At 39.7% G+C, this 27,517-nt stretch overlaps 5 protein-coding genes and 1 pseudogene across 6 annotated transcripts; 4 read left to right on the top strand and 2 right to left on the bottom strand.

Moving 5' to 3' along the window:
- The first annotated feature begins 583 nt into the window (after positions 1 to 583).
- Positions 584 to 5,619, top strand: LOC121782451 (protein FLOWERING LOCUS D-like). Its single transcript, XM_042180301.1, has 5 exons — positions 584 to 2,556; positions 3,217 to 3,951; positions 4,228 to 4,273; positions 4,356 to 5,136; positions 5,256 to 5,619. Exons 1-4 carry the CDS (start codon positions 717 to 719, stop codon positions 5,098 to 5,100), a joined length of 3,366 nt encoding a protein of 1,121 aa, XP_042036235.1. The 5' UTR covers positions 584 to 716; the 3' UTR covers positions 5,101 to 5,136; positions 5,256 to 5,619.
- A 314-nt stretch (positions 5,620 to 5,933) lies between these two features.
- Positions 5,934 to 8,333, bottom strand: LOC121783079. The gene is made up of 3 exons (XM_042181132.1): positions 8,178 to 8,333; positions 7,670 to 7,740; positions 5,934 to 6,945 (listed from the first exon to the last, which is right to left on the bottom strand). The coding sequence occupies exons 2-3, from the start codon at positions 7,675 to 7,677 to the stop codon at positions 6,108 to 6,110; spliced, it is 846 nt and encodes a 281-aa protein (XP_042037066.1). The 5' UTR covers positions 7,678 to 7,740; positions 8,178 to 8,333; the 3' UTR covers positions 5,934 to 6,107.
- A 442-nt stretch (positions 8,334 to 8,775) lies between these two features.
- LOC121783048 lies at positions 8,776 to 11,342 on the top strand. Of its 2 annotated transcripts, XM_042181088.1 has the most exons (8): positions 8,783 to 9,095; positions 9,444 to 9,520; positions 9,769 to 9,810; positions 9,911 to 9,952; positions 10,064 to 10,147; positions 10,535 to 10,622; positions 10,800 to 10,897; positions 11,115 to 11,342. In XM_042181088.1, exons 1-8 carry the CDS (start codon positions 8,912 to 8,914, stop codon positions 11,133 to 11,135), a joined length of 636 nt encoding a protein of 211 aa, XP_042037022.1. In that variant the 5' UTR covers positions 8,783 to 8,911; the 3' UTR covers positions 11,136 to 11,342. The 2 variants fall into 2 exon arrangements, with proteins under 2 accessions (XP_042037021.1, XP_042037022.1); XM_042181087.1 differs by having other exon boundaries at positions 8,776 to 9,095; positions 10,800 to 11,342.
- Positions 11,343 to 12,627: 1,285 nt separating this feature from the next.
- On the top strand, positions 12,628 to 13,626 carry LOC121781709 (uncharacterized mitochondrial protein AtMg00810-like). The gene is made up of 2 exons (XM_042179407.1): positions 12,628 to 12,665; positions 13,257 to 13,626. The coding sequence occupies exons 1-2, from the start codon at positions 12,628 to 12,630 to the stop codon at positions 13,624 to 13,626; spliced, it is 408 nt and encodes a 135-aa protein (XP_042035341.1).
- A 4,461-nt stretch (positions 13,627 to 18,087) lies between these two features.
- Positions 18,088 to 23,397, bottom strand: LOC121780573 (developmentally-regulated G-protein 3). Its single transcript, XM_042178167.1, has 10 exons — positions 23,231 to 23,397; positions 22,783 to 22,836; positions 22,491 to 22,664; positions 22,160 to 22,231; positions 20,367 to 20,426; positions 19,714 to 19,823; positions 19,109 to 19,408; positions 18,725 to 18,916; positions 18,552 to 18,603; positions 18,088 to 18,452 (listed from the first exon to the last, which is right to left on the bottom strand). Exons 1-10 carry the CDS (start codon positions 23,270 to 23,272, stop codon positions 18,402 to 18,404), a joined length of 1,107 nt encoding a protein of 368 aa, XP_042034101.1. The 5' UTR covers positions 23,273 to 23,397; the 3' UTR covers positions 18,088 to 18,401.
- A 1,043-nt stretch (positions 23,398 to 24,440) lies between these two features.
- Positions 24,441 to 25,446, top strand: LOC121781137 (annotated as a pseudogene).
- The last annotated feature ends 2,071 nt before the right edge of the window (positions 25,447 to 27,517 follow it).

Here is a 27,517-nt window from a genome sequence, read left to right on the forward strand (position 1 = left end):
AGGGTGCTGCCAAATTTGATGAAGCACCCCATGATGCTTTTAAATTTTGTCTAATGTATCTGGGGTGAAAGACCTCTTGTCAATGGAAACAGTTTGTAGTTACTTTCGGTCTGAGGTTCGAGGTGAACCATTGTTGTGGAAGAGTATCCACATTGAACCGCCTCTGAATGAAAAGATCATGGATGACATTCTTTTGGAATTGGCTTGTAGGGCTGATGGTACCCTTCAAAGCCTGAGCATGGTGGAGTGCCTGAAAATCACTGATGATGGCATAAAGCATGTACTTGAAACCAATCCACGGTTAACAAAGGTCAGTGGTATTTTAAACGGGTCGGGTACGGGTACCCGCCTACCCGTACCCGACAAGGCGGGTACCCGTCACTGTGCGGGTTGGGTAACAGGACAAAGATTTTGGCTACAAACGGGTACGGGTACCCGGTTCTCCGGGTACGGGTACCCGCGGGTACCCGTTTCGACACCCCTAACATTTTGTACCATTTAATTTCGAGATTTGATGTTATTATGACAAATAATATAAAAAGACAATGACAACATTGCTAACTGATATTTTGATATTTTCAGTTAATTTTATTACATCAAGCCATGGCATTTCTCTGCAACTGATTTCCCCTTCCAAATGAAAACCGCCCTAATTTCCTAAATTTTCAATTACAAACTCTCCCATGGCGTTTCTCTGCAACTGATTTTTTGATTTTATGACTGCAAACCTTTTCATGGATTCATCAAGCCAAAACTCTAATTCGCCAACCTCTAATCACGTCGATGCTTCTCTCCATTCCGCCCTTCCTCCCATTCCTTCAAGCTCTAACCCCACCGCAGCTCGGCACTCCAATTTGAATCCCAACATTGTGCAAAACCCTACTTCAGATGCCAATTCAGTCCATGATCACTTTCTTTTTGTGGCGATACCGAAAGGCAAAAGACGAGACCGGCCCCGGAACCTGACGCCGCACCAAAACCATGTAAGGCTGTCTTCTCTGTCTCTCAATAGCGGCGTCAGTACTACAGGGGCTTCTATGGAAGGTTCTAGTTCAGGCCAGGTTAATAGGGCTCGGCTGCATAGCCGAGGCAATTTAGCGTCGAAGAAACATGGATCCAGTTCAAATTCTGCGACTCCGACCAAGAAAAGTGTGGATGACATGTCTGATGAGATCATCGTTATAAATAAGGATGCCACAGCTGAGGCATTGACTGCGCTTACATCCGGATTCCCGGCTGATTCGCTTACCGATGAGGAAATAGATTACGGGGTTGTTTCCGTGGTTGGGGGAATAGAACAGGTTAACTATATATTGATTAGGAATCATATAATTACTAAGTGGCGTGAGAATGTGTCGAGCTGGATAACGAAGGAAATGTTTGTGGACATTGTGCCAAAGCATTGCGGGGCACTATTGGATAGGGCTTATGGTTACTTAGTTACACATGGGTATATTAACTTTGGGGTGGCGCCTGGAATAAAGGAGAGGATTCTGGTTGACCCGAAACAACCAAGTGTGATAGTGGTTGGGGCTGGGCTTGCGGGTTTGGCTGCTGCAAGGCAGTTGATGGCTTTTGGTTTTAAGGTTACAGTTCTAGAGGGTAGGAAGCGTGCTGGAGGGAGAGTGTATACAAAGAAATTAGAAGGCAATAATAGGGTAGCAGCTGTGGATTTGGGGGGGAGTGTGCTTACAGGCACTCTGGGGAATCCACTTGGGATTCTGGCTAGGCAGTTGTCGTTCTCACTTCATAAGGTGAGGGATAAATGCCCTCTATATAGAGTGGATGGGACACCTGTTGATCCTGTATCAGATCGGAAAGTAGAGGCTGGTTTCAATCAGCTTTTAGACAAATTAAGTAAAAACAGGCAGTTAATGGGGGAGGTTTCGCAGGATGTGTCTCTTGGGGCTGCTTTGGAGACATTCAGGGACCCCTTAGATGAAGAGGAAATGAACTTATTTAACTGGCATCTCGCAAACTTGGAATATGCAAACGCCAGTCTGCTGTCTAGGCTTTCATTAGCCTTTTGGGATCAAGATGATCCATACGATATGGGAGGGGACCATTGCTTTCTTCCTGGTGGAAATGGAAGACTGGTTCAGGCATTATTGGAGAACGTTACTGTTCATTATGACAAAATTGTCCAGGCCATCCGTTATGGCAGTGATGGGGTGCAGGTTGTTGTTGGTGGAGGCCAAGTTTACGAGGGTGATATGGTTCTTTGCACTGTACCCCTGGGGGTTCTGAAAAATCGGTCTATTGAGTTTATTCCTGAGTTGCCTCAGAGGAAGCTTGATGCGATAAGGAGACTGGGATTTGGCTTGTTAAACAAGGTTGCATTGCTCTTTCCCCATGCATTTTGGGGAACTGATCTAGATACATTTGGCCATCTCTCTGATCATCCTAGCCGTCGAGGAGAGTTCTTTCTTTTCTATAGCTATGCAACTGTTGCTGGTGGTCCACTTTTGATAGCTTTAGTAGCAGGAGAAGCTGCGTACCTGTTTGAAACTGCAGATCCCACTGATTCTGTGCAAAGGGTGCTTCGGATTCTAAGAGGTTTAAACTGTTACGCTTTTCTCTTTCTTATGATGAATGATTATGAATAATTCTTTACCTTTTTGGGGCATAATATTGTTTTTTACTTGCTTGCTTGTTTATGACGGGTGCCACTTTAACTAGAAGATCTCGAACATGGTTGTGGATGTAGGACTACTATATGTTTCTGATTAGTTTTGTTTTATGCATTGATTTATGACCTTTGTTTTGTCTCTGAAAATAGTCTTCTGCAACTAATGTTGGTTACCCATCGTTTACTTTTTAACAAAGCAGATTTACGTTGACCTGATCAAGGTCCTTAGTCACCATCCGATATTATATCTCTTCCACATTACTTCTAATGTGGTAGTTTAATTTGAGCAGGTATTTGGTGGGTTAAAGAACTTATTAATACACTAAATGTAGTCCACTTTAGTTTGTCCTTGTGTTTGATTACTTATTTACTGTACAAATTCTGCAACATTGATAAGATGCAAATAATAAAATATACCAACTCCTATAAATCATAAACAGAAATGTGGATCTATGAGCATAAAGATTGAGGTTTTTGAGTTAGATTTTATTTGAAAAGCTAAAAACATGTTCTTCAGGAGTTATGTAATCTATCCTAGTTCAAGCTTGCGATGTGCTCTAGCATAATCTCTAGCCTCTTTCATGCAGACATATACGAGCCACAAGGCATTGAAGTCCCAGATCCTATTCAAACTGTCTGTACAAGATGGGGAGGTGACCCCTTAAGTTGTGGTTCTTACTCGAATGTTTCAGTTGGGGCATCAGGAGATGATTATGATATTTTAGCAGAAAGTGTGGGGGACGGAAGACTTTTCTTTGCTGGCGAAGCGACCAATCGGCGCTATCCTGCAACCATGCATGGCGCATTGCTTAGTGGGTTCAGAGAAGCTGCCAATATGGCTCAATATACTAAAGTTAGAGCATCAAAAATAAAAGCTGAGAAGATTCCATCACAAAATGCACACACATGTGCTTCTATTCTTGCAGATTTATTCAGGCAGCCTGATGTAGAATTTGGCAGTTTTGCCTTGCTATTTAGTAGAAAAAATGCTGATCCAATGGCTATTTTGAGGGTTACATTTGGTGGACACAGAAAGAAACCGGATCAGCAATTTTCTAACAAGTTACTTTTTGAGCAACTTCACTCTCATTTTAATCAGCAGCAGGAGTTTCATGTTTACACACTGCTACCTAAGCAACAAGCCCTCGAGCTGAGAGAGCTAAGGGGAGGTGATGAGCCTAGGATAAATTACCTTGAGAAGGTTGGTGTGAAGCTGATTGGAAGAAAGGGTTTGGGGCCATCAGCGGATTCCATAATTGCTTCGGTTAAGTCTGAGAGGAGCAGCCGCAGGCGCAGCCGTAACCGCAATCCTTCTGTATCTGGTTTGTACTCTCAACATAAGCACTGTGCTGAACGGAATATGATGTTACCAAAGTTCTTATTTAGCTCATGTAACTCAAATATTGGCTCCGGCACTCTGCATTTTTCCATAATGCTTGAGTTAGAACATTCTCATGTTTTATATGGTTGTGAAAACATGATTTCAATGTCTTGACATAAGAAGCAACGCCTTTGATCTCGTAGTAACTTGTTTTGCATTTGTGTTATTTGAACCAAGTAAAATTAAAGATAACTATTTGTTTTTCTCTTTTGTGAAGGAATGCCAAAGCCGCGAGTTGCTGCCACCAACCCTAGGCAGATAAGGTATGAGCAAAGGCTTGTGTTTTTCTGAATTTTGATAACTTTGCTATTCTGTTCTCTTATGTATTAACTATCCTTCAAATAGGAAGGCTAAAATTATACGCCACAACAACAATATATTTTCCAACCCAAGCACACATATCGAAAGTAAAGCTGGCAGCAGTGGCAGTCTTGCAGAGTCTAGGATATTGGTCAATAGTAATGGCTCAGATACTGGAGTAAGAGCAGTTTTGAGTAACAAGAACCAGCCTCCTCCAAACTCACTTGACTGTGTTGACTGGACGAGTGAAAGTACATGCCCTATCTCTCAAAATAATGGGCATAATAATGGTATAGCAACTTCTTTGGGTCATCCAATCGGGTCAATGGCGTCATGCAACGATAACAGCCTTGCACCCCCGGATTCAAATGATGTGCTGATACTGGCCGACGAACAAAGTTCTACCCCTTCGAACTTTCTTGCCAGCAGCCTGATTCCTGCTAGTTCAAGCAGCTTAGAGACTGTTTTAAGTGTTACAGACAACCTGTCTCTGCCACATGTGGATGTTCTTATGGGCTTACCAGGTGATACCAGTGCTTCCAACACTCAGTTGATTGGTTGTCAGTCTTCTGAAATCGAGGCCACAGCAGTAAGCAGTAATTGCAGCTTGGCACCTTCTAGTTCGAATCTTCACAGCGTTGGCCCTCAGACTCAAGACAGTGCTATGGATATTGCTGATAGTATTAGCTGCATATCTAATCAAGACAACATTTTTGAAGATATCTTGAATGAATTGCTTCCTCCTTCTAGCACAAACTCCAGTACTTGGCAATTCACAGGAAAATTGTAGGAGATGAAGTCAGTGTCAAGGACACTCGTTTCTCTGGTAATTTTTAACCACATCATTCTTCTAATCTGGTATTATCTTTTGACCAGTGGAAAATAAATGCATTCATTTGCACAATGAGTTCCTTGTTTGATGACTGATTTTCCTAAATTATGCAGTGTGACTGAATGAAGTAAAGACAGACAAACTCCATTTCTTCCTGTAGATATGTAGCAGTTCCTATAAGTTCCCTTTTGCACTACATGATATTTATTCTTTCAATGTTGAGATGTGAGGTTGTCTACTGAGATTTTGTCCTATGTAGAGATGTAATTTACTTATTGTTGTAGTGAATGCTTTAGTTTTTCCTTCTCCAACCCAATCGTTGCTGCAGCTTAGTTATAGGATGGTTAGTTTCTACATGTTTTTTTATAAAGATTCTCTTAGGGCCTTTGGGTTGCACTTCTGTATTTAATTTTTGAATGTTTATGTTACATTTAATTGGTTTGTTTATTATGATAATCTGAGCTTGAATTTTTGGAGGAACTTGCTGAACATGACTGATCGAAAAGTTTTTGGTTTAATCTCTACAAATTATGTTGTATAGGCAACATTGCAAAATCATCAATTTTATAAATTTAAACTAGGCAGATATAATCAGTATAATATTTTTTAAAAAGGAAAAAATAACCCAAATTCTGTCCAGGAATTCTACTTGGACTAAAGTTGAAAATTGATCATGTACATTTGATCAAAAAAACTTTTTTGTCCTATAAACTAAATAGTCCCATTTGAATCCAAATTATATTTGTGACATACTACTATTGTGTTAGTATTTGTGATTTAATAACTAGACATCAACATCATAAAGAGATTCACATAATTATTTAGCGAGCAGAATACATGTATAGCTCTCTCTCTCTCTCTCTCTCTCTCTCTCTCTCTCTTACAAAGATTCCATCTCATAAGAAAACCAACAATACAAAGAAGAAAAGCGGTGGGCATGGAACCAAGTCCTGCTGCACTAAAGCTCATCTGTCCAAAATTTTCCCTCCTTTTCGATCCTCACGACCTTCTCCTCCCAACCATTCTTCCAGTTTCGCTTCCCGACTGGCCTTGAACTCGTCATAGTTCTCGTGCAATGCCAGAAAATGCTGATGAGACAGACTCTTACTCAGCTGCGACTCTTCTTGCAGCTCCCTGCCATCCTCATCCAACAGCGGTGAATCTAAAGTCTCCGGTTCTCCTACCGTTACAGAAGGACTACTACCTGATGTGCTCACGGCTGCTGGACTAAAATCATAAGGAAGCTTCTCGTTGCCAGAATCAAACGCTTCCTCAGAGCCCGTCTGAGACCGGTTGAAGCTCTGAGCTCGCTGTGTGACTGACTTAAAAGCACTAGACAGGTAACCGGGGCTCCTGCCACCATCCTGCTGTGGGAAAACTGCATTACGACCCCAAGAGGCCGGAGACCAGGAACTCGTTCTTGGAAGAAAACTGGTGGTGGAACTGTACATTAGTCCCCTTTTTGGCTGCTTTGCCGATATGATGGAAAGGGAATTTTTTATATCTCTAAGCATTTCATCTGCGACCGGGACCCCACATTCTTTCATCGACCTCAACATTGACATGGAATCGTCGAGATCTTCCGTATGCAACGCTGTCTCGCGTGATTTTTCAGTGACTTTGTTCTTGAGATCGAGAAGGTTGGGGGTTACCTTCTGAGTATGCTGCTGGATATAGTAAAGCCCCACAGAGGGCTCATTTGCAACAAATTTGATCATGTCTGTCAAATTTTCGTTTATCTCCACAAAGCCATCAACTGCGGAAAAATCATGCATCTTCTTGAAGGCAATTGACTCCTCATCACTGGATAAAACATTTGGAAATGATTACTTGAAAAATGAAAGCAAAGAAACAAGTTTCAAGTCATAAACCATCAAATTCAATCAAGAACTCCGATATAATCTGTCATCAACATTATCAGAGCCCATCCATCCCAAATCTTCTGGCATATCATAACTTAATCTGAGGTCCATAAGATCAGCATACTACCCACCCCTCCCCACATGCCTTCCACTAGCTCAACAATATAGGATTTGTCTAATTGGGGCCATATGCCCATGGCTAATGTGATGAGCAGCAGAACAAGAGAAGTAAAAAGAGGGAAAAGGTCTTCCCTAACGAAAGCATGGGCTGTCAACGGTTATTGCTAACAAAACTATAGTAATCTCAACATTCGGATCAATGATCGCCTATAAAATCAAACTAAAGTTTATCCATACAAGATAAGCAAGTTAAGATTATGGAAACATTGAGGAGCAAGAGAAGCAAAGAAGCCAATCAATAAGTCAAAATCGGAAAGGGGAAGAAATCTACTATACTGTTTCAAGCTGGCTCACATAGCATAATTACATAACCAGGTAGTACATGTTAACTACAGTTCTATATTTCTAGTTTCATGACGATTCCAGGCTGATTGATAAAGAGCAGTATCTAATTCTGCTTTTTTTAACATCTCATTACCAAGGCCGTTGCTTAAGATAAAAATCAACACTTTGATCAAGAAAAATAAAATTGTGTCACATCTTACTTGAACATAGATCACGCATCTACGGATGAGCTTAGTTTGCAGAGTACATCCAATCTAAAACACAATACAACCTGCAAATCGAAGTCAGAAAAAGGCCCTGAGTTAGCTTCAACAGTCATTTAGAATGAGAATCTGCATCAGACACAGTCAAAGTTCGATTTTGCAGAACGTTTTGATTCTAAACTCAAACTCAAAGCTCTCAAATTCTTGAACAATAAGCTAATGCAGGATATGAAAGATATGCTAAAAACACAGGAAAGTAGAAAATGAACGCAATTTTGTTTAGGGCAACCACGAAATTTCTCACCAAATAGAACAAGTGTGGCTCGAAGAATTAAAAACCCTATTGACATTCAGAGAGAACCCACTTCTAAAAATGCAATTTTGAGTTGATTGGCAATCAAAGAACGGATCAACATGTAGAAACGGACATACAACAGCAGATAATATTGGAAAAAAAAACAATACTATAAATCAGACATTAAAGAGAAGAATTTCAAATGCTTACAAATAATTTACAAAGCTGAATTAGCTCTTTCTTTGCTCTCCATTTACATGTATACCATGTACTGAATTTATATATGGTAAACTTAATAGGTAGTATGTGTGTGTTTTTTTTGTCCCTTCTGTTTGAGATGAGTTTTCTTTTTGGGAAGGGGTGCACCAGATGTTGCGTTGTCTACAGCTCTGATTGCTATTGCCAGAACAAATCCACTTCAAAAGACCGTTTTGCCCCTTCTATAATGCTTGGTTTCTACTCCACTAAGAAATGGGAATGATCTTATTAATGGTGATGTGATTCAAATAATTTTAGAAATTATGTGGAGTTATAATCTCAAAGAAATATCCTATTTTTAATTGCAAGTAACATCTTTCTTAGTTTCCCAATGGTTGGATGGAGTTGGTGTGGCAATAGCAGTTTGTAATTGCTAATATTGGACTTCTTTGTCACTCTATTGAAAGAGCAAAATGATATTGTTTCCCTCTTCTCATTTGTTTATGGCGTGGAAAGTTTTGGTCGGTGATAAATATACATAGTTTACAATTTTGGTCTAAAAGTTGGCCTAATATAATTATTTGAGTAAATTTTGTATGAACGTATTCAGGTACTGAAGTTTGAGGTGTATTTACTCCCAACTCTCTATCACATAGTAGAAAATTAAATCTTCCAGAACAAGAATATCTATGAAGGATAGAGTAGATAAGAGTGGCGAGTGAGAGAGAATATTGAGGTGTGGTGTCATGATGGCTTCTTCACTCACATCCAAACAAAATTTTCAGTGCCAATTCCCATCTCTTTCTCTTCATCAACCAAACACACAGTTATATTTGAGATCATGCATTCCAAAATTTCCTCCATCAGTTGGAGGTTTTTCTCATTTGAGCCTTAAACTCGAGCATAGGATTTCAAGAGCCTCTTCTGAAGGTCTATCCCTCTCTCTTTCTATTTACTTGCATGCATTTTTACTTGTTCTTGAATAATTTTTCCAGCTGGGCTTCCAAGAATTGAACTTTTTTTGTCTTGGTTAGGATATTGAGTAATTGAATTTTTGTGATTGCTTTTTCTTGGGGAAATTACTATTGATATTCATCACTTCACAAAGTCCCTTTTCCCCCTTACGTGTGATTATCTTACCGCAGCATCTTGAATGGATTAAAAAACTGAATGCTATACATTGTGAAGTTTTGATTAGGCATCCAATGTCAAAATGAAGGTTGATGGCAATTTTAGTTTCAGATGCTTAACTGAAAAATGTCTTGACCTAATTTGCAGATTTACCCCCAGAATTGACTGATGAGGATTCCAAGTTTGTCCCTTTAGCTTCAGAGGATTCAAATTATGGCCCCCCTGTAAGTTCTGGTTAGTTTTATGTCATTTGTTATCTACCATTGCTTTTTCATGATCTTGTTTAGGTGGAGAGAAAGGACTAGATGATTTAGCTCTAATAGATTTATTTGCTCTTGTTTACTACTCTATCAATCTGAACTTCAAACATAGCCTTGTTTGCCTTTTCATACTAAGTTAACTTAACTTCAAACTACTATCTCTGGCATGATTCTCAAAAGTTGAAGTTTCTAATGTTTTGCATTTCTTTCAGGCTTTGTTGTTGCTAGGTTTTGAAGTTGAAGAAGCAGCAAAGGTCTTGACTAATCCTTTATATAGTTTGCAGTACTCAGTAGTTTTATGTTCGGTCATCCTATCATTCTTTAGTTGGGATTCTTACTGTGTTATGACAACAGATACAACAATTTCTGAAGGAGCTGGATGGCGAATTTCTCGAGGTATACAGAATTTGTACTCATTTGATTAGCAACATATTCTCTTTTGAGTCCTTCAAGTAGACAAGCTCGTGAACAAGCAAATGAAATTGGGTTTCTTAAATGTCTATGCAGGTGATTTTCTGCACTGAAGACATGATTAGTCATTCGCTCTGGGAAGCAGTGAACACCAAACAATCGAATCTGGAAACATTGAAGGTCAGGTTTCTGAAAACTGGTGCCTTCTTCTATCATCTATATGAGATTGCAATAACTGCAGCATGTTCTTCTGTTTGCATTTAAGTACAGTCGAATATTACCATGTTGATTTTCCACATCTAAGATAGAAAACACTGCCCGAGTTTTAGTAGTTTCACTTTGAGCTAGTTTCTGCCTTTTTATGTCTGCTATTGCTGGAGAAACTTCTTTTGCCGGCTTCTGTCTAAATAAATCGATCTTTGAAGGCTACGAGATCATGCGACATTATATCCAGTTCTCGAAGTTAAACATCCCTGACAAAGTTAAATACTATAGTGTAGAGTTTCATGTATAAAGGTTGCTGATTAATGTACTTTTTTGAGATTAATGTTGAACAAAATGATGCAGATTGCAACATCAGTTCCGCGAATTTGCTTCCTATCTGGTCTTACAGGGGAGGAGATGATGATGTTCATAGATGCCTTCCCCGAAAGTGGTAATCAGTTACTACAACTTACACGAAACTCTGTAATTATACAAAACATCTGATTTGACCAGATTGGCAATGGTAACACGAGGCCACAGAACTGTTTTCCTGAACTGCGAGCATCAAAATTCTTTCGTTCTTTGTAATGTTTCTTACTTTTTCTGATTTTTGTGTATTCCTGTTCAGGTTTGGAACCTCCTGTGTTTGCAGCCCTCGTCCCATATAGCGCCAACAAACCTTTAGCAGAGTTAATAGATGAGATCATGGGAGACCATGAATTGCTAGTAAGTTTGTTAACTTTACTTTTCAACTATAATATCATCAATTGTTTTAATATCTAAGAATCATTTAAGAATCCTTTGCTTGTAGAATTCTTCAAAATTATGATTAGATTTTTCTGGTTTTGAAATGAAAAGTAGATGTAACATTGGGGCATAGTGGCTAGTATGTTTTAGTTTGTTTGTTCATAGTTGGTGCTTTCAAGTGAACGGTTTCATGCAGTCTGCACGGCAAACAAGCTAGACAGCGGGCGCAACGGGCAACGGGCACAACTGGTGGAAGTTTGAGATGAGAGTAGGTGCAGTTTTTTTTCTTGTGTTTGATAACATTATTCTATTATGATTTGTACACTGGCATTGCTAGTGCAAAAAAAAATTTCTTCCGATTGAAATATTGACGTGAAACCGAAATCACACTTCCGATTATACAAATTACATGTTGATTACCAAATTTATAAAGCGATTACACAATTGACGGGTTATAAAACTACATTACGTACCGAGCCATTTTCTCTAATTCCTGACAAGATTATTGTTCGCTAAAGCCCATTTTTTGTATTATAATTATTTAAAATAAGTGGAGTACATAATGGTGGCGTTCGGTTGCCATGACTAATATCATGAGACTATCCATCTAGGATTAAGTTATGGGATTATTTTAGTTGGAGGGGGAGGCTATGACTAATTATCATGAGACTATCCATCTAGGATTAAGTTGAAGAGTTCAATCTTATGAACCAAACATGATATATATTTAATCATGAGATTTAATCTTGCCAACCGAACACCCACAATAAGTACTATTTCATATTATGTCAGTCAGATTAATCCGTTCGGGTTTCGGGCCGAGTATGGGCCATTCGGTGGAGGAGGAGATGGAGACGGTGGAGGTGGAGATGGAGAGACGCAGGCCCCACACTGGGGTCCAAGACGTCTATGGCGGCGGCGGAAATGAGAAAGAGAAGAGCGAGAAGAAACATTTTTAACCCTTGCAATTTGGAGAAGGTGATGGGGATATGAAATGGCTCCTATAATGCCGGGTTAAAATAATTAGAAATTCGCAATGTATTAAAATAACTAGAAATCTGCACAGTGTTATACTTCCTCCGTCCCCCGATTAATTGTCACTCTTTTCTATTTCGGTCCGTCCCTCAATAATTGTCACACTTCATGTTTATCATAAATGGTAAGTAGGTCTCACATTCCACTAACTCACTCCACTCACATTTTATTATAAAATCAATATAAAAAAGTGAGTCACACGTTCCACTAACTTTTTCAACCAACTTTTCTTTATATTTCTTAAAATCCGTGCCCGATCAAAGAGTGACAATTAATCGGGGACGGAATGAGTAATAATTAGAAATTCGCATTGTATTGAAATAATTAGAAATTCGCATAGTGTTAAAATAAATAGAAATTTGAAGTATTTAAGTTGGATCCGTCTGGAACTGGAGGCGGCAGCGATGGAGGGGACGGTGACGGTGGAGTAGGGGACTGAGGAGGTGGCGGGCAATCAAATTGGCCAGGGACCGGGGCCAGCGGAGGAGGCGGTGGTGACGGCGGCGGCGGAGGAGGAGATAGAGACGGGGGAGGGGGAGGTGGAGATGGAGAGACGTAGGCCCCACACCTGGGGTCCAAGACGTCTCCGGCGACAGCGGCGGAAATGAGAAAGAGCAGAGGGAGAAGAAACATTTTTAACACTCGCAATTTGGAGAAGGTGATGGGGATATGAAATGGCCTTTGGGAAGACGGGTTATACAGATAAATGCCGGTGAGAGCTTGATAGACCCTAGATCTATCAAACTAGAGCACCAACGATTTGTAGCGAAACGAAGAACAAGATAAACCCTAGTTGAGGTACTAGGGGGCGATTTCCGCCAGAACCGGGAATGAGAATAAATTTATACTTTATTTCTCAATGAATCAAAATACTAGAGAATTCTATAATTTATAGAATTCTAAACCCTAAACCTATCTTGCTAATCAAGCAAGATAATTAAAATAAAAGATTACAAAAGATATGGAAAATAACTAAAGATAACTAACAAAAATAAGAGTTATGCTAAATCAAAAAAGATATGCCATGTATTGTTGAGGAGATATGGCTGAAGATATTTGGTGATGAATAAGGCAACGTGAGATCCCTATCACAGCTCATATAATTCAATCTCATTAACCCCAAATTATCCACTAACTAGTGAGGGGTTTGCCTCACACCATCGACGCATCCTCCACCACCTCCACCACGTCCCTGCCCTCTCCCATCGCTACCCCCTCCGCCGCCATCGCCACCTCGCACGCCTCCACCACCAGAGTTGAGCAAGCATTCTGGGGAACCCATATCTGATCTAAAATTTTACAGGAGCATAGTTGGAGCCTTGCAATATGCCGCAATCACTAGGCCGGGCATCAACTTTGCTGTGAACAAAGTGAATCAGTATATGGCAAAACCATTGGAGACACATTGGAGAGCAGTTAAAAGGATCTTGAGATATCTCTCAGGAACTTTGGATCATGGAATTCAGATTAGGAAATCAACTAGTGACATTTCTGCTTTTTCAGACTCAGACTGGGCATCAGACTTGGATGATAGGAGGTCTACTACTGGTGTCTGTGCCTATCATGGAAGAAATCTTGTGTCGTGGTGTGTGAAGAAGCAAACTGTGGTAGCTAGATCTAGCACAGAGACTGAATACAAAAGTCTAACTCAAGCTGCTGCAGAGGTGAGATGACTATCTTCAATGCTTGGTGAGTTGAAGATAAAGAAGAAGGGAAGTCCAGTGATTTGGGTAGATAACATGAGTGCTATAGCCTTAGCATCGAACTCAGTGCTTCATGCAAGGACCAAACACATTGAGCTGGACATACATTTTGTTAGAGACAAAGTACTGGGTAAGGAAATTGAGTTGAGACATGTTCCTACGGCCGATCAGGTAGCAGACATTTTCACTAAGCCATTGAGTCATCGACCTTTCGTGAAGCTAAGAGAAAGGTTGGGTGTAGTGTCGTTAGCCTCGCTCGGGTTGAGGGGGTGTGTTAGAAGAGATGATCAGGCGCCTAGGCTGGATCAAGCTACTGCTAATCAACTTGATCAAGCCGCAGCATGCCGACGCTCACATTGCATGCCGCAGCTTGATCAAGCCGCTGCTAACCAAATTGATCAAGCCGCCACCTGCTGAGTTGATCAACAAGCCGCGATCTGTGATCTCAAGTCACTGGACCGCCAAGCTGATCAAGCTGCAATATATTGTCTCAAGTCACTGGACCGTCAAGCTGATCAAGCTGCAATGCATTGTATGCAAGCCAGAACAACCACGAACTCCACGAGAACTGAAGCTGAGAATGAGACAAAGAAGAGTAAGGAGTGTGAGGCACAAAAGGAGCCAATGATCAACCTCGCACGCGTTGAAACCACGGACAAGCCAGCTAAGATGGAGGACCACATGTGTACTTGCGCGACGTGGTGTTGCACGGTTTAAAGAGGAAACATGCCTTGCAGAGTTTGTTAAAGTAGATTAGTACAATATTCAGAGTTTGTTAAAGTAGATTAGTACAATGTTTTAGATCATTTGAATGGAGTGTATATGTATCGCATCTGGTTACATTCGAAGTAATGAAAATTGCCGATTTGAGAGCTCTCTCGAAATATATCTCTAGTGTGTGTGTGTTCATGGCTTCCACAGCTTTCTTTCAGCGGAGACGACTACACGATCCTCCAAGCGCTCTTCAGCCTGGACGTGCTCATTCTGTTCTTCGCGACGACCTCAGCCAAATCGGAGCTTCGTTGGGCTATCCGAAGAAGAGTATTAGCACATTCGTGTCGCTGGTGAGCATATGGAATTATCTAGGTCGGGTCGTTGTCGGGTTCGGGTCGGAGCATTTTCTGAAAAAGTACAAATTCCCGCGCCCGATGATGCTAACCCTAACCCTCGCGGTTTCATGCATCGGCCATTTGTTGATCGCTTTCGACGTTCCGAACGGGCTCTACTTCGCGTCGGTGATAATCGGGTTCTGCTTCGGGGCGCAGTGGCCGTTGCTTTTTGCGATAATTTCGGAGATAAACATCCGTCTCTTTCTACGTTTCTTTTATATATCTAGAATGGTTAGTGGTAGTGGTGCGGGTGGTAGTCGTGCAATTTCTAATGACGTACGTCGGTGAATTAGAGAACAGTTGCGGGTCGTTACGTCCAGGGAGATAAATCGCGCGATACAAGCGTCCTTGCAGCAGTAGCAGCCGGCGGTACCTCGACCCATCCATCGTTGAACTATAGTACCCCGGGACCACATCGCTGCACACCGTCGGTTGTATGAGGACTACTTCGCTCCGGAGCCGCAGTTTGGGGAGAACATGTTCCGACGACGTTTTAGGATACATCGCCCGTATTTCTGCGTATTGTTGGCGCTTTAGAGCGTCGATACGAGTATTTCAGGATGAAGGAGGATGCGGTTGGTAAACCAGGCCACACGCCCATACAGAAGTGCACTGTCGCAATCAGGCAGCTGGCATACGGAGGTGCGACCGACATGTTCGATGAGTACCTCCACATCGGCGAGACGACTGCCTGCAATTGTCTGAAGTATTTTTGTGATGGCGTTAGGGAGATATTCAGGGATAGGTATCTTCGGAAACCTACCCCCGAAGATTGTCAGGCTCTGATGGATATGCACGGGAGTCAGCACGGATTTCCGAGAATGTTGGACAGCATAGATTGTATGCATTAGGAGTGGAAGAACTGCCCCGCCGCCTGGAAAGGGGTGTACACTACCGGTTTCAAGAGCAAGAATCCCACGATGATCCTTGAAGCGGTAGCTGACTACCGGCTGTGGATTTGGCATGCGTATTTTGGAGTAGCCGGGTCGAACAACGACATCAATGTCCTCCAGTCATTGCCCCTTTTCAACGACCAGTGTATGGGTGTTGGTCTGGCCGTCAGTTTCGTCACCAACGGCAACAAGCACAACATGAGATATTATTTGGCGGATGGGATATACCCTATGTGGCCCGTCTTTGTGAAGACGATCAGATGCCCCACAGAAGAAAAGAAGGTCTATTTTGCGGGTCGTCAGGAGGCAGCGCGATTGTAATGGGATGAATCACTCCTAATGACGTGGCAGTGTAATGGGATGTCCTTATAACGTGACAGGAGGTATTTTTGGAAAGTCCATCGGGATGTCCGCCAGGACATCCGTCCCACCGTGGATGCTCTTATATATATTTTCGGCGGTGAGTTGAGGTCCCCGCTTTGAAAGATGGGAATGATTATGAGGCCATCCACAACGCTGTTCCTATACCGTTCCTATACCGTTCCTTAAACCACTATTTGAGGGCCCCACTGTACTTTTTTACTCCATTCCTTAACTAAGGAACGGAACCTGCAACCCTCCGTTCCTTAACCGTTCCTTAAATTACTATTCATTCAATTTCATTTTTTTTTATTTCCAACTCAATTCAATTTAAATAAACACACTTCATTAAAATTAAAATAACATTACAACTTAAAATTCAAAAAAATAAAAAAAAACATAATTAAAATACTAAAAAAATAAAAAATGACATAATTTAAAATACAATTTTATAGAGACAACCAAGAATGAGTTTGTCCCACATCGAAAGTGGAACATAAAACATTCAATGATGTCTCTATAAAAGAGAGATAACCAAGAATGAGTTTGTCCCACATCGAAAGTGGAATATAAAACATTCAAGGATGTCTCTATAAAATAGAGATAACCAAGAATGAGTTTGTCCCACATCGAAAGTGGAACATAAAACATTCAAGGATGTCTCTATAAAATAGAGATAACCAAGAATGAGTTTGTCCCACATCGAAAGTGGAACATAAAACATTCAAGGATGTCTCTATAAAATAGAGATAACCAAGAATGAGTTTGTCCCACATCGAAAGTGGAACATGAAACATTCAAGGATGTCTCTATAAAATAGAGATAACCAAGAATGAATTTGTCCCACATCGAAAGTGGAATATAAAACATTCAAGGATGTCTCTATAAAATAGAGATAACCAAGAATGAGTTTGTCCCACATCGAAAGTGGAACATAAAACATTCAAGGATGTCTCTATAAAATAGAGATAACCAAGAATGAGTTTGTCCCACATCGAAAGTGGAACATAAAACATTCAAGGATGTCTCTATAAAATAGAGATAACCAAGAATGAGTTTGTCCCACATCGAAAGTGGAACATAAAACATTCAAGGATGTCTCTATAAAATAGAGATAACCAAGAATGAGTTTGTCCCACATCGAAAGTGGAACATAAAACATTCAAGGATGTCTCTATAAAATAGAGATAACCAAGAATGAGTTTGTCCCACATCGAAAGTGGAACATGAAACATTCAAGGATGTCTCTATAAAATAGAGATAACCAAGAATGAATTTGTCCCACATCGAAAGTGGAACATGAAACATTCAAGGATGTCTCTATAAAATAGAGATAACCAAGAATGAATTTGTCCCACATCGAAAGTGGAACATGAAACATTCAAGGATGTCTCTATAAAAGAGAGACAACCAAGAATGAGTTTCATAAATTCGCAAGCCCATCAAATATATATGGGCTAATACGAATTTCTAGTATTCATTTATTTGTAAAAATTGTTTTTAAATATAAAAAACAATTTTTATAAATAAAAAATATTTTTTTTAAAATTCATTTTTTTTAAAAAAAATGAATTTATTGCGTCAGCGTGACGACGCCCACTCGCGGGCCGGCGAGTGGGCGTCACGCACGACGCAGGGCGAGCCACGTCGCCGAAGCGCGTGGCGGCACGGACCGTGCCGCGTCTCGTGCCGACGGCACCCGGGACGGCATGGGAACGGAACCGCGACGAAACACAGCGCCGCAACGCGTTCCGCTACGGTTTCGTTCCGAAGGAACGAAACGCGGAATGCCCGCGGCCCGCGTTGCGGGTGCCCTGAATGGATATTTTGAGTATTCATTCACAACTTGGTTTGACCAGTGAAAACACTCTAGTCCAAATTTTGGAAAATATACATCGACCAGACATATCCACTTTCTATTCTCTCTCTTTCCAATATTAGACTCGGACTATTTTAATTTGTTAATTAGAAATTGTAAATATGCTAGTCATAAATCTAATTTCTTTTTACAGAATATTTTAGTATTACTATTTATAAGTTAAAAATCACAGCTATATATAAAAGGAAAGTAGAAGAACTAATCTTGTCGTTTCATTTAATATTGTATGCGTTCAGCATGATTTGCTGTTTTAAGTGGGACAGCAAGGATCTCCTCCCATAATATAGATCTCTAAAATGCAAGTCCAAAGGAAATCTGAAATACACTCAAACTAGCAATGTTTTCAGACAGTAATAGCAAAATTTGTCTGGTTATATCTCGGAGCACACCCAAAGTCTGTTGTCAGGCACAAATAAGATTACAGATCATACCATCTATCACCCGGTTCTACTTGCTATGCAACTAAGGGAACAGGTAGTAACTTGATTTGATGAAGTTCGGAGATTAAACCTTTTTGATGATTTGCACAACATCCTCATCTTCCAGTTCATGCTCCTGGAAGATAAAGTGGTCATATATCAATCATCTGGTGAAGTTATTGACAAACTGTACTGATGAATTAGTGTCAACCATTTAAATGTTCATAGAACTTACCTTCCCCACCCTCTGTGGCTTGTGTTTTGCGCTTGAACCCCAAACCAATGCACTGCAATTTAGTAAACAAACTCGGTGAGTATTTATTTATGATTGAAAAGCCAAATCCCTTCAATAGAAGAACTAAACAACGAACTCTAAAGCATCCAGGTAGCTGAGAGTTGGAAACTTACTATTTATATTGCTTCAGCATGTCCTTGTGGATTCTAGTACAGAAGTCCTCAACTGTCCTTTTCTTTGATGACAATATGACAGGATCATCATAATCGGGATTCATCCCCTTGGGCTTTGTGTATATGCGAGTTAAATTGAGATACTCCCATACTTTTTCTAAAAGACCATCAAGGTTCCATTCCAAATGAGCACTGTAGCAATTCATTTGCGCACCACATGAATAAAAGTATGATGGTTAGCAGATTTTTCACAACATGAAGTGTGACCTGGATCTACTCAAAAGCATTTAGGACTTATCAGATTATCATTAAACTTAATCTAAGATGGAACCCAGGATGAAATGAATAAGTATACCACTGACAAAATTTGACGATTAGTAGTACCTGATTGGGCAATAATGTGGAAGTTTGTCCAAAATCTCCAGCTCTTCAAGTGTAATCTGATCAATTTTGTTCACAACATAGATGCAAGGCATGTATACCCTACTTCCCTCAATGACATCTATGAGATCATCTGCTGTTGCATCATATCGGAGACTGATATCAGCATTGTGTATCCGATATTCTCCACAAATTGCCTTCACAGTGTCGAGGTCAAGGTTTGTGTTAGTAACTGTGGATGTAAGATTGATCCCACCCTTATCTTTCCTCCGGAAAGAGAGATTTGGTGGCTCCTTGTTTAGTCTGTTAGCATATAACAGGAAACAGAAGTGTGTAATTTTCAAGGGAGGGCAAAGAATATAAAAGTATTCACAGACATGCATCTATGACCTCGCACTTTATGCTCTATCAACAATTGAAAACAAGTTATGCACTCATTGAGTTACTGTAACATTATTCTACATCCTGAACAAGATAGCACGATATATGTCACACATGCATTGTGACTTGTACACAATAAATAGCTTCATACAGTATGATGTAGCAAGTTATATGGTGATAATGACAACTCTGTGAAAAATGAAGTAGGTCAATAATTCACATGTTACCTTATGCCAAATCCCTCAAGCTCCTTCTCTATTAGGCGTTTATGAGTAATTGGTTTTATTGCATCCAAGACAATGAGGATGCAGTTACATGTCCGGGCAGTACTGATAACCTGATTGAAGAGACCAGATTCGAACATTAATTAAAGAATAAGAATGAAGACCATGTCCATGAATACATCATCTTGGCCAGCAAAGTGTTGCAGAAAAGAATAAAATAGGAACATTTAACTGTCCAAACTCTATAGTAGATTGGAAGGAATAGGCTTTCCATAAATAACATAATATCTGAATGGCCTACATAAGATAACAATTAGCAATAGGGAACACACACAAATAATGAAACACCAAGATGTTGTGTTGTGTTAGTTTCTTGAGCTGTATTTACTTCAGATTCACATCATCACTCGGTGGCCTTTTTACTTCTCTAGCAGCATGAAGAATATCCCAGTTTAGTAGGAGGAAAGTTCAGTAACTTAGCTTACATAGTTAACGCAGGGAACTCCAAGTTAAAAAAAGGAATAGGAGGGTGGAAAGATAAGATGCATTTTTTTTATCAGCATATCAGATGCCCAACTTCAAGGAATTGCATGAAACCACAAAGAGAGATAATAAACACCGAAAATCAACTTCTCAAAAGATGAGTTGAATATTACCTGCCTTCCTCTACCCTTTCCATCTTTGGCACCCTCAATAATACCAGGAAGATCTAGGAGCTGTCAGAGACATGAAAACAACAGGTTAGACTATTAGAAGATTCAAACACAGATAGCTTTTTTGAGACATTCAAAAGCAGTTATGCAGCAGCAAAAGCAGGGGTAATTAGAGCACAAAAGTTTCATCTAGTTAACCTTGCTCATGAAATTTAGAATTACAGATATTTCTCATAAAAAGAGTGGTTTACTCATCAGATAACAGCACTGTGTTCGATCAAAGATCATAATTAAAGGCGGAGGACAAGTGGATACTGCCATATTATTCTTTTTGTATGACAATCAAACTAGATATTAACTTCCATAATTTCAATTTAATTTGAACAACACACACACACAACCAAAATTTGATCTTTAGACGCAGGCACCAGTTTGTTTGTTGTTAGATATAGCAGCTCAATGTTAAATAACTTTTTGTCTATTCTGGAAGAGGAAGTAGTGTTTATTAACCAGGTAAATTGTCTTCACTATAGTAAATGATGTTACCAAATGCAAAAAAGATAATACTAGCAAATATGAGAACTTAATCCCAAGGGTCAGTAGTTAAGTTCCTCTGCAAAGTGTAGAATATACGATTGTGAAATACATGCAAAAAAATTTATTAGGTCGTAATCCTCATGAAAGTAACAGCATGCTGAAAGGCCAAGCAATGTTGTTAGGGTGTGTTTGGTTTGGCATTTAGGGACAGTTAGTGGATGATTTCTGACATTTTCTAATGTTCGGTTTGAAATATACCGTTTCTGAACGGCCTGAGTAATGGACTAAGGCCCGCCTTAAAAATGCAATTTTCGTCAGTTAGCAATTCTTCCCAAAAACCTCTGATACCTATCTCATCACTTTCTTAAAACAATTAAATCATAAGCATTTACTAAATTAACCCTCCTTTTTATCCCCAATAGCCACATTTATTCCTTTTACGCAAAAAAAATTCTTCAAGCTTTCCTCCATTCGCGTTTTCTACAAGCTCTCCGACGAACACGAAGATGGTAGCAAATACTCTGCATAAAACTTCATCATGTGAGATCTCATGTGCCTGCCTAGAGCTCTCCCTTCCATTCACGAATTTTCTGAAACAAAAGAGATTTACCATCGCCATTCTTTACCCCTCCGAAACCGTAGCTGATTTGAAAGGAGGAAGGAGGCAACTCCAAATCCACAGCGCCGACAAGGTGTTCCCATTTTATTATCAATTTATTGAGTTTAGGCTACAAATTTTTTTTTTTTGGGAAACATTCTTTACCATATTTGCTAAATTATGCCAACAACATGTGAAATGAAAGTCTAAGCCCTAAGCATTTGAACAATTTTCCCAATCTAAACAACAAGAAGAAAAGCTTGCTCTATTCTTGAGATTTCCACAACTGTTGCTTGGTGGGAGAGATGGGTTTCACAAAAGAGAGCATATTGTGGGCGTAGAGTATTAGAATTCCTAAGGGGCAAGGTTGGAAATAAGAAGAAAAAAATGAAGACATGAAGAAATTTGTGGGCAATAGTTGATGTTTTCTTTGAAACCAAACTAAAGTTTTGAATAATATAGAATAAAAAACTATGAACCAAACATTTAAGTTGGAAACGCTAAAGCAAGAAAAAGAACTCCCTATCATACTAAAAACACTTTCTCATGAAACAAAAACTGACAAACCAAGCACACCCTTATTATATTTGTACAAAGAAAAAAGTCCATGTTTCTGAGTTTACAAGATAACCAAAAATTTTAGTCATGGCAATGATAATACCTGAATTTTGGCTCCTCGATATGTGATTACACCAGGAATGCAAGTTAAAGTGGTAAATTCATATGAAGCAACCTGCAGAATCCAGATTAAAAACGGGTTAAGGAAACTCATTAGAGCTTTATCAACATCCATTTCCAGGTGTATTTCTATTGACTGGACAAATATACTGAGTATGTTGTGTATGTACTTCTTTATACTAGTAAGGACGATGTAATTCTTACTTTCGAGTATATCCTTAATGCCATTAGTCAAGGTTCACTAGCTAAGAGATCCACATCATCAACTAAAATACAAAAATCGTCATTAATTTAAACAGAGTGTTGATTTGAACCTCTGAAAAGGTCCCAGTTAATTTGTTCAAGAGTGTCGATTTCCCAACTGAAGGGAACCCCACAAGACCAACTCTTGAATCACCACTTTTTGTAACATCAAAACCTTCTCCAGCGCCACCACCTCCCTTTGAGGTTGGTGTGAGAATTTCTCTTCGAAGCTTCGCTAGCTTTGCCTGAAAACAGACCAAACATTCATAGAAGGTAATTAGCAAGTTCCAAACTAAACAGACACCAAAGTCACAAAATGCCGAGAGAGAGAGATAGAAAACAAACAAATATGATAGAGCTTACCTTCAACAGGCCAAGATGATGAGCAGTGGCTTTGTTCTTCTGAGTTCTTGCCATCTGCAACAGGTCACATAAAAACAATTAACACTCCTAAACCACTCAGTATTACTTGCGAACCAACACTAATAAAACATCGTTCACTCAAAATATAAAAAAATCAAACATTATCCACTGCAACTGCTACATGAGTTTGTGAGACTAATAATCACCCAGTCAGCTAAAAACATAAGTAAATGAGAAATCTTTTACATCAATTTTTCCGAACCATTCCCAAAACAATCCATTTTGCACTTGGAGTGCCAAATACTATACTGTTTTACCAATAAAAATAAAATTAATAACAAAACTCAAGACATCGAACATCTTAAAACAACCAATCAATCAAAATCGACGCTGAACAAAAGCAACGGCAGTTCTATATAACTTCTAATGCACTGATTATTCTAATCACCTCATCTTCGATGTCCTTGATTTTCTGCATAACGGTCGCCATGTTTGCTGAGAGCGATGACCTCCAGAAACGGCGGCGTTAGTCGGGAGCGAGAATGCGCGACGGGGCGATATGTTACTGAATTCGCCGGAGAGCTCTAAGGGAGAAGAAGAAAAACCTGAATTTCACTATCAACCAAAGAGGCCCTAAAAATAAAGAGAATTCTAGAAGTGTATAACTATATGGGCCGATGGGTTGAAAAATCCAAATCTTCCCAAACTATGCAAGCCCAATATTTATATATCTTTGGTTCTCTTCGAATCATAAGTATTGACTATTGAGAATTGTTATCCTTCTACTATGCATTACATTAATTTGTGTTGTTTGAGTAGAGTCTCAAACTAAGAAATCCATTGCTTAAATCACAAATAAATTTTTTAGGCCAAGATTCGAAAATAATTCTATGATTAATGGCGTATCCAGAAACTAAATATCGTGGGGCTGAATAAAATAAAGTAATAAATATTTAAATTCATTATTTAAATAAACATGTATTTTAATTTAAATAATTCATCCTAGTATCGATATTCTAATAGTAGTTTTATTTCCTTCTGGTACAGGTTTTAAGAAATGCTAAGAAGAATAGATGGAAGAAAGTTAGGGAAATATGAGCTTCACTTGTATATATTAGTTTTAAATGATATGTGAGTGAAATGAAATGGTATAATGTAGGGTCTTTATACCATTTATAGTACTTATGAACCCGGACTCCTATTCGCGGATGGACTAAAATGGAAAATAGGATTCCTATTTGCAAACGGAGGGAGTATAACATTTTTTTTACATCCCAAGTTTTTAAAAAGCAAAAATAATTTGAATTTGAATAATAAGGTTAAAAATCTTTATTATAAACTAAAATTATAAGAAATCAAGTACTAATATTTTTATAGTATTTTTAAAGTGTATGTTTATTTTAAATAAATTGGTTTATTGATATATGTTGGAAAGATCACTTTAGGTGTCCCAAGTATATTGGGAAAAGAAAGTGTTGAGTCTCAAGAATATTGGAAAGAGTCACTTTAGAGTTTCAAGGAATATAACATTAATAGTGTTATAGTTCCAATTGTTTAGTTCCTAGGTACATTACTTCTCTAGTCCTATAAATAGGGATGTACTATGTATCAACAAAAAAATTCAAATCAATAACAATGTAGTCTTCAAGAGTTCTTGAGTTTTATTTTCCGCATTTCACTTTTTAACATGGTATCAGAGCGGGTTCGATCCTTGCATGGATTGACCTGTCTCTAAAAAAAATGATTAGTTGAATCTGTCTTTATCCTAAACCCCTATTCAGCCCGTCTCTAGGTCTGATAAACTCAAACAATTCTCCTGCTCCATTTCTGTGTGTAATTTACACGCACTCGAGGTGTATCGCTCCAATGGGCGAGGAAAAGCCAACTGAGGATAAAAAGGGGAAGCTCTGAAGGCGGGGGCGGAGGAGAAAGGGGAAGCTCCGAAGGCGGCGGAGGATGGGAAGAAAGAGGCCTCAGGAAATCGTTTTGAAGGTGTTCATGCACTGTGAGGGCTGCGCGAGGAAAGTCCGCAGATGTCTCAAAGGATTTGAAGGAGTTGAGAATGTGATAACTGATTGCAGAGCGAGTAAGGTGGTGGTGAAAGACGAGAGAGCAGATCCGATTAAGGTTTTCAAGCGAGTGCAGCGGAAGAGCCACCGCCATGTCGAGCTCATTTCTCCGATTCCGAAGCCTCCGACGCCGCCGGAGGAGCCGCAGAAGCAACCGGAGATGGGGGAGGCCAAAGTAGAGGAAAAAAAAGAGGAGCCTTCTGTGATAACTGTGGTGTTGGGGGATCTTATGCACTGCGATGCTTGTGCGCAGGAAATCAGAAAGCGCATTCTCATAATGAAAGGAATTGAAAGCGCAGAGCCGAATCTGGCGAACTCACAGCACCGTGAAAGGAGTGATGGGGCCCGAAAGCCCTCGCTGATTACGTCTACAAAAAAACCAGAGGAGTCCTCGGTTTGTCCGTCCGAGGGGGAGAAGAAGTATCCGACCGAACAATCCCTCTCCAAATTTATGTTGGATGACCGGAGTATGAATCACGAGAAAGCTACAACAGTGAAGCCGTCATGTCATGTCTGGAGAAGGCAGACAAGAGCCGCTTCAGCAGAGGGAGCAGCAAATGCAAGAGGCCGGCTAAGGAGGAACGAGCAGGAACCCACCAAGAGAGGAGAGGCTACTGCCAAAGAGGGTGCAGCCATGAGAGGCTAATGGATGAAGTGTTTGGTCGAGGGGGAGATATCAGCCACCGCCAAACCATTCATCTCCGAATCAAGGAGACAATCGCCGAGGACGAAGGCGGGCAGCCAGCGAGGGGGAGAGAGATAGTGTCGCCACACAGCCGGCATCAGAAAGTTTCAGATCCATTGGTAGACCCTTCATTAGGTAAATTTGAGAGGGATGGTTTAAGACGTTCTCAGACCATGATTTCTGGGAAACACGGGGATGAGCAAAGCCGCTTTTGAGAGAGATTTTCCATCACTAGGAGTAGATGAAAGAGCAATTGTGTCAGATATTGGAAGAGTGCCATCTCCTGGTTTAAGTAGTGCTATTCAGAGCTTACCTATTGCTACCTCAGCTTCTTTAGGTGGGGAAAAATGGACAGCAGCTTTGGCGGCAGGTTGCTGTTGGAGATGAAAATAGGAGGAGAAAAGGAAAGGGAGGCGCTGTTAGTCCTCTTCTCAATTTGGGTTTGCAAGAAAATTTGGGCCTAGTGTTATTGGGCTCAAGAAGGAAAAAAAGAAATGAAAAATGGGCTCATAGTTTGAGCTGGAATGGGCCGAGGAATGGTAAAAAAAAAAAAAAAGCTCCTCGACATGAGCCAAAACTGTCTGAACGAGCTCCTCGACATGAGCCAAAACTGTCTGAACGAGCTCCTCGATATGAGCAAAAACTATCAGAATTAGCTCCTCGACACGAGTAAAAACTGTCAGTCAGAAAAAAGCTCCTCGACACGAGTCAAAACTGTCCGAATGAGCTCCTCGACAAGAGTTAAAATTGTCTGAATAAGCTCCTCGACAAGAGTAAAAACTGTCAGTCAGAAAGAAAGCTCCTCGACACGAGTAAAAACTGTCAGTCAGAAAAAAAATGAATTGGCTCCTAGATACGAGCAAAAACTATCTAAGATAGCTCCTTGACACGAGTTAAAAATGTCAATATAAAATTGAAGAGCTCTATGACAAGAGTTAAAACTGTCAACAGAAAATTGAAGAAGCTCCTTGAAATGAGTTTAAACTTTCAATGATGAAGAGCTCCTTGATATGAGTATAAACTATCAATGATGAATTGAAGAAACTCTATGATACGAGTATAAACTGTCAATGAAAATTGAAGAACTCCTGAATACGAGTATAAACTATTTATCAAAGTGAAGATCATGCAAGTTAAGTTTCGAAAAAACTCGATACTTAACTTGAGGGGGAGTGTTGGAAAGATCACTTTAGGTGTCCCAAGTATATTGGGAAAAGAAAGTGTTGAGTCTCAAGAATATTGGAAAGAGTCACTTTAGAGTTTCAAGGAATATAACATTAATAGTGTTATAGTTCCAATTGTTTAGTTCCTAGGTACATTACTTCTCTAGTCCTATAAATAGGGATGTACTATGTATCAACAAAAAAATTCAAATCAATAACAATGTAGTCTTCAAGAGTTCTTGAGTTTTATTTTCCGCATTTCACTTTTTAACAATATATAAAAAAATATTTAACCTTAGTTGAAATTATTAGATGAGGGGATATTTTTAATATACTCCACTTCAGAGAACTGATACAAAAAAAATATTCAAAGCCCATTTTTAATAAAGATATTTAATGAATATCTTTCTACGGAAATACAAGGAATAGAAAACAGTAATGACGATAGAAGAGCTTTTATATTCAGCATCTCCACTATCTTCTTTATCCGGAAAATAAACAGAAAACCTCTTCTGAAATATCTCCATCCACAACCGCCTCTCTCCTGCGATGCCTCCGCCGGATTCCGCGGCCGACTCCACTCGGCCCCACCTGGATCCGCCACTGTCTATGATGCTTGATGTTGAATAAACAAAAGGCTTTCGAAATTGAAAATATAGAATCATATGCGAAGCTAACATATGGGGGCTAGTAAAATATATAATATACACAAACCAACTAGAGGATGGAGATTGGAATGTTAGGACATCACTATGGAATGAAGTGCTAACTAGACCCTAAGCAAATAAGCATTATAGCAATATCTCAAAGATGTTAAT

This window comes from Salvia splendens, chromosome 20 (assembly GCF_004379255.2).
Source record: "Salvia splendens isolate huo1 chromosome 20, SspV2, whole genome shotgun sequence".
In the NCBI taxonomy this organism is placed as follows: Eukaryota; Viridiplantae; Streptophyta; class Magnoliopsida; order Lamiales; family Lamiaceae; genus Salvia; species Salvia splendens.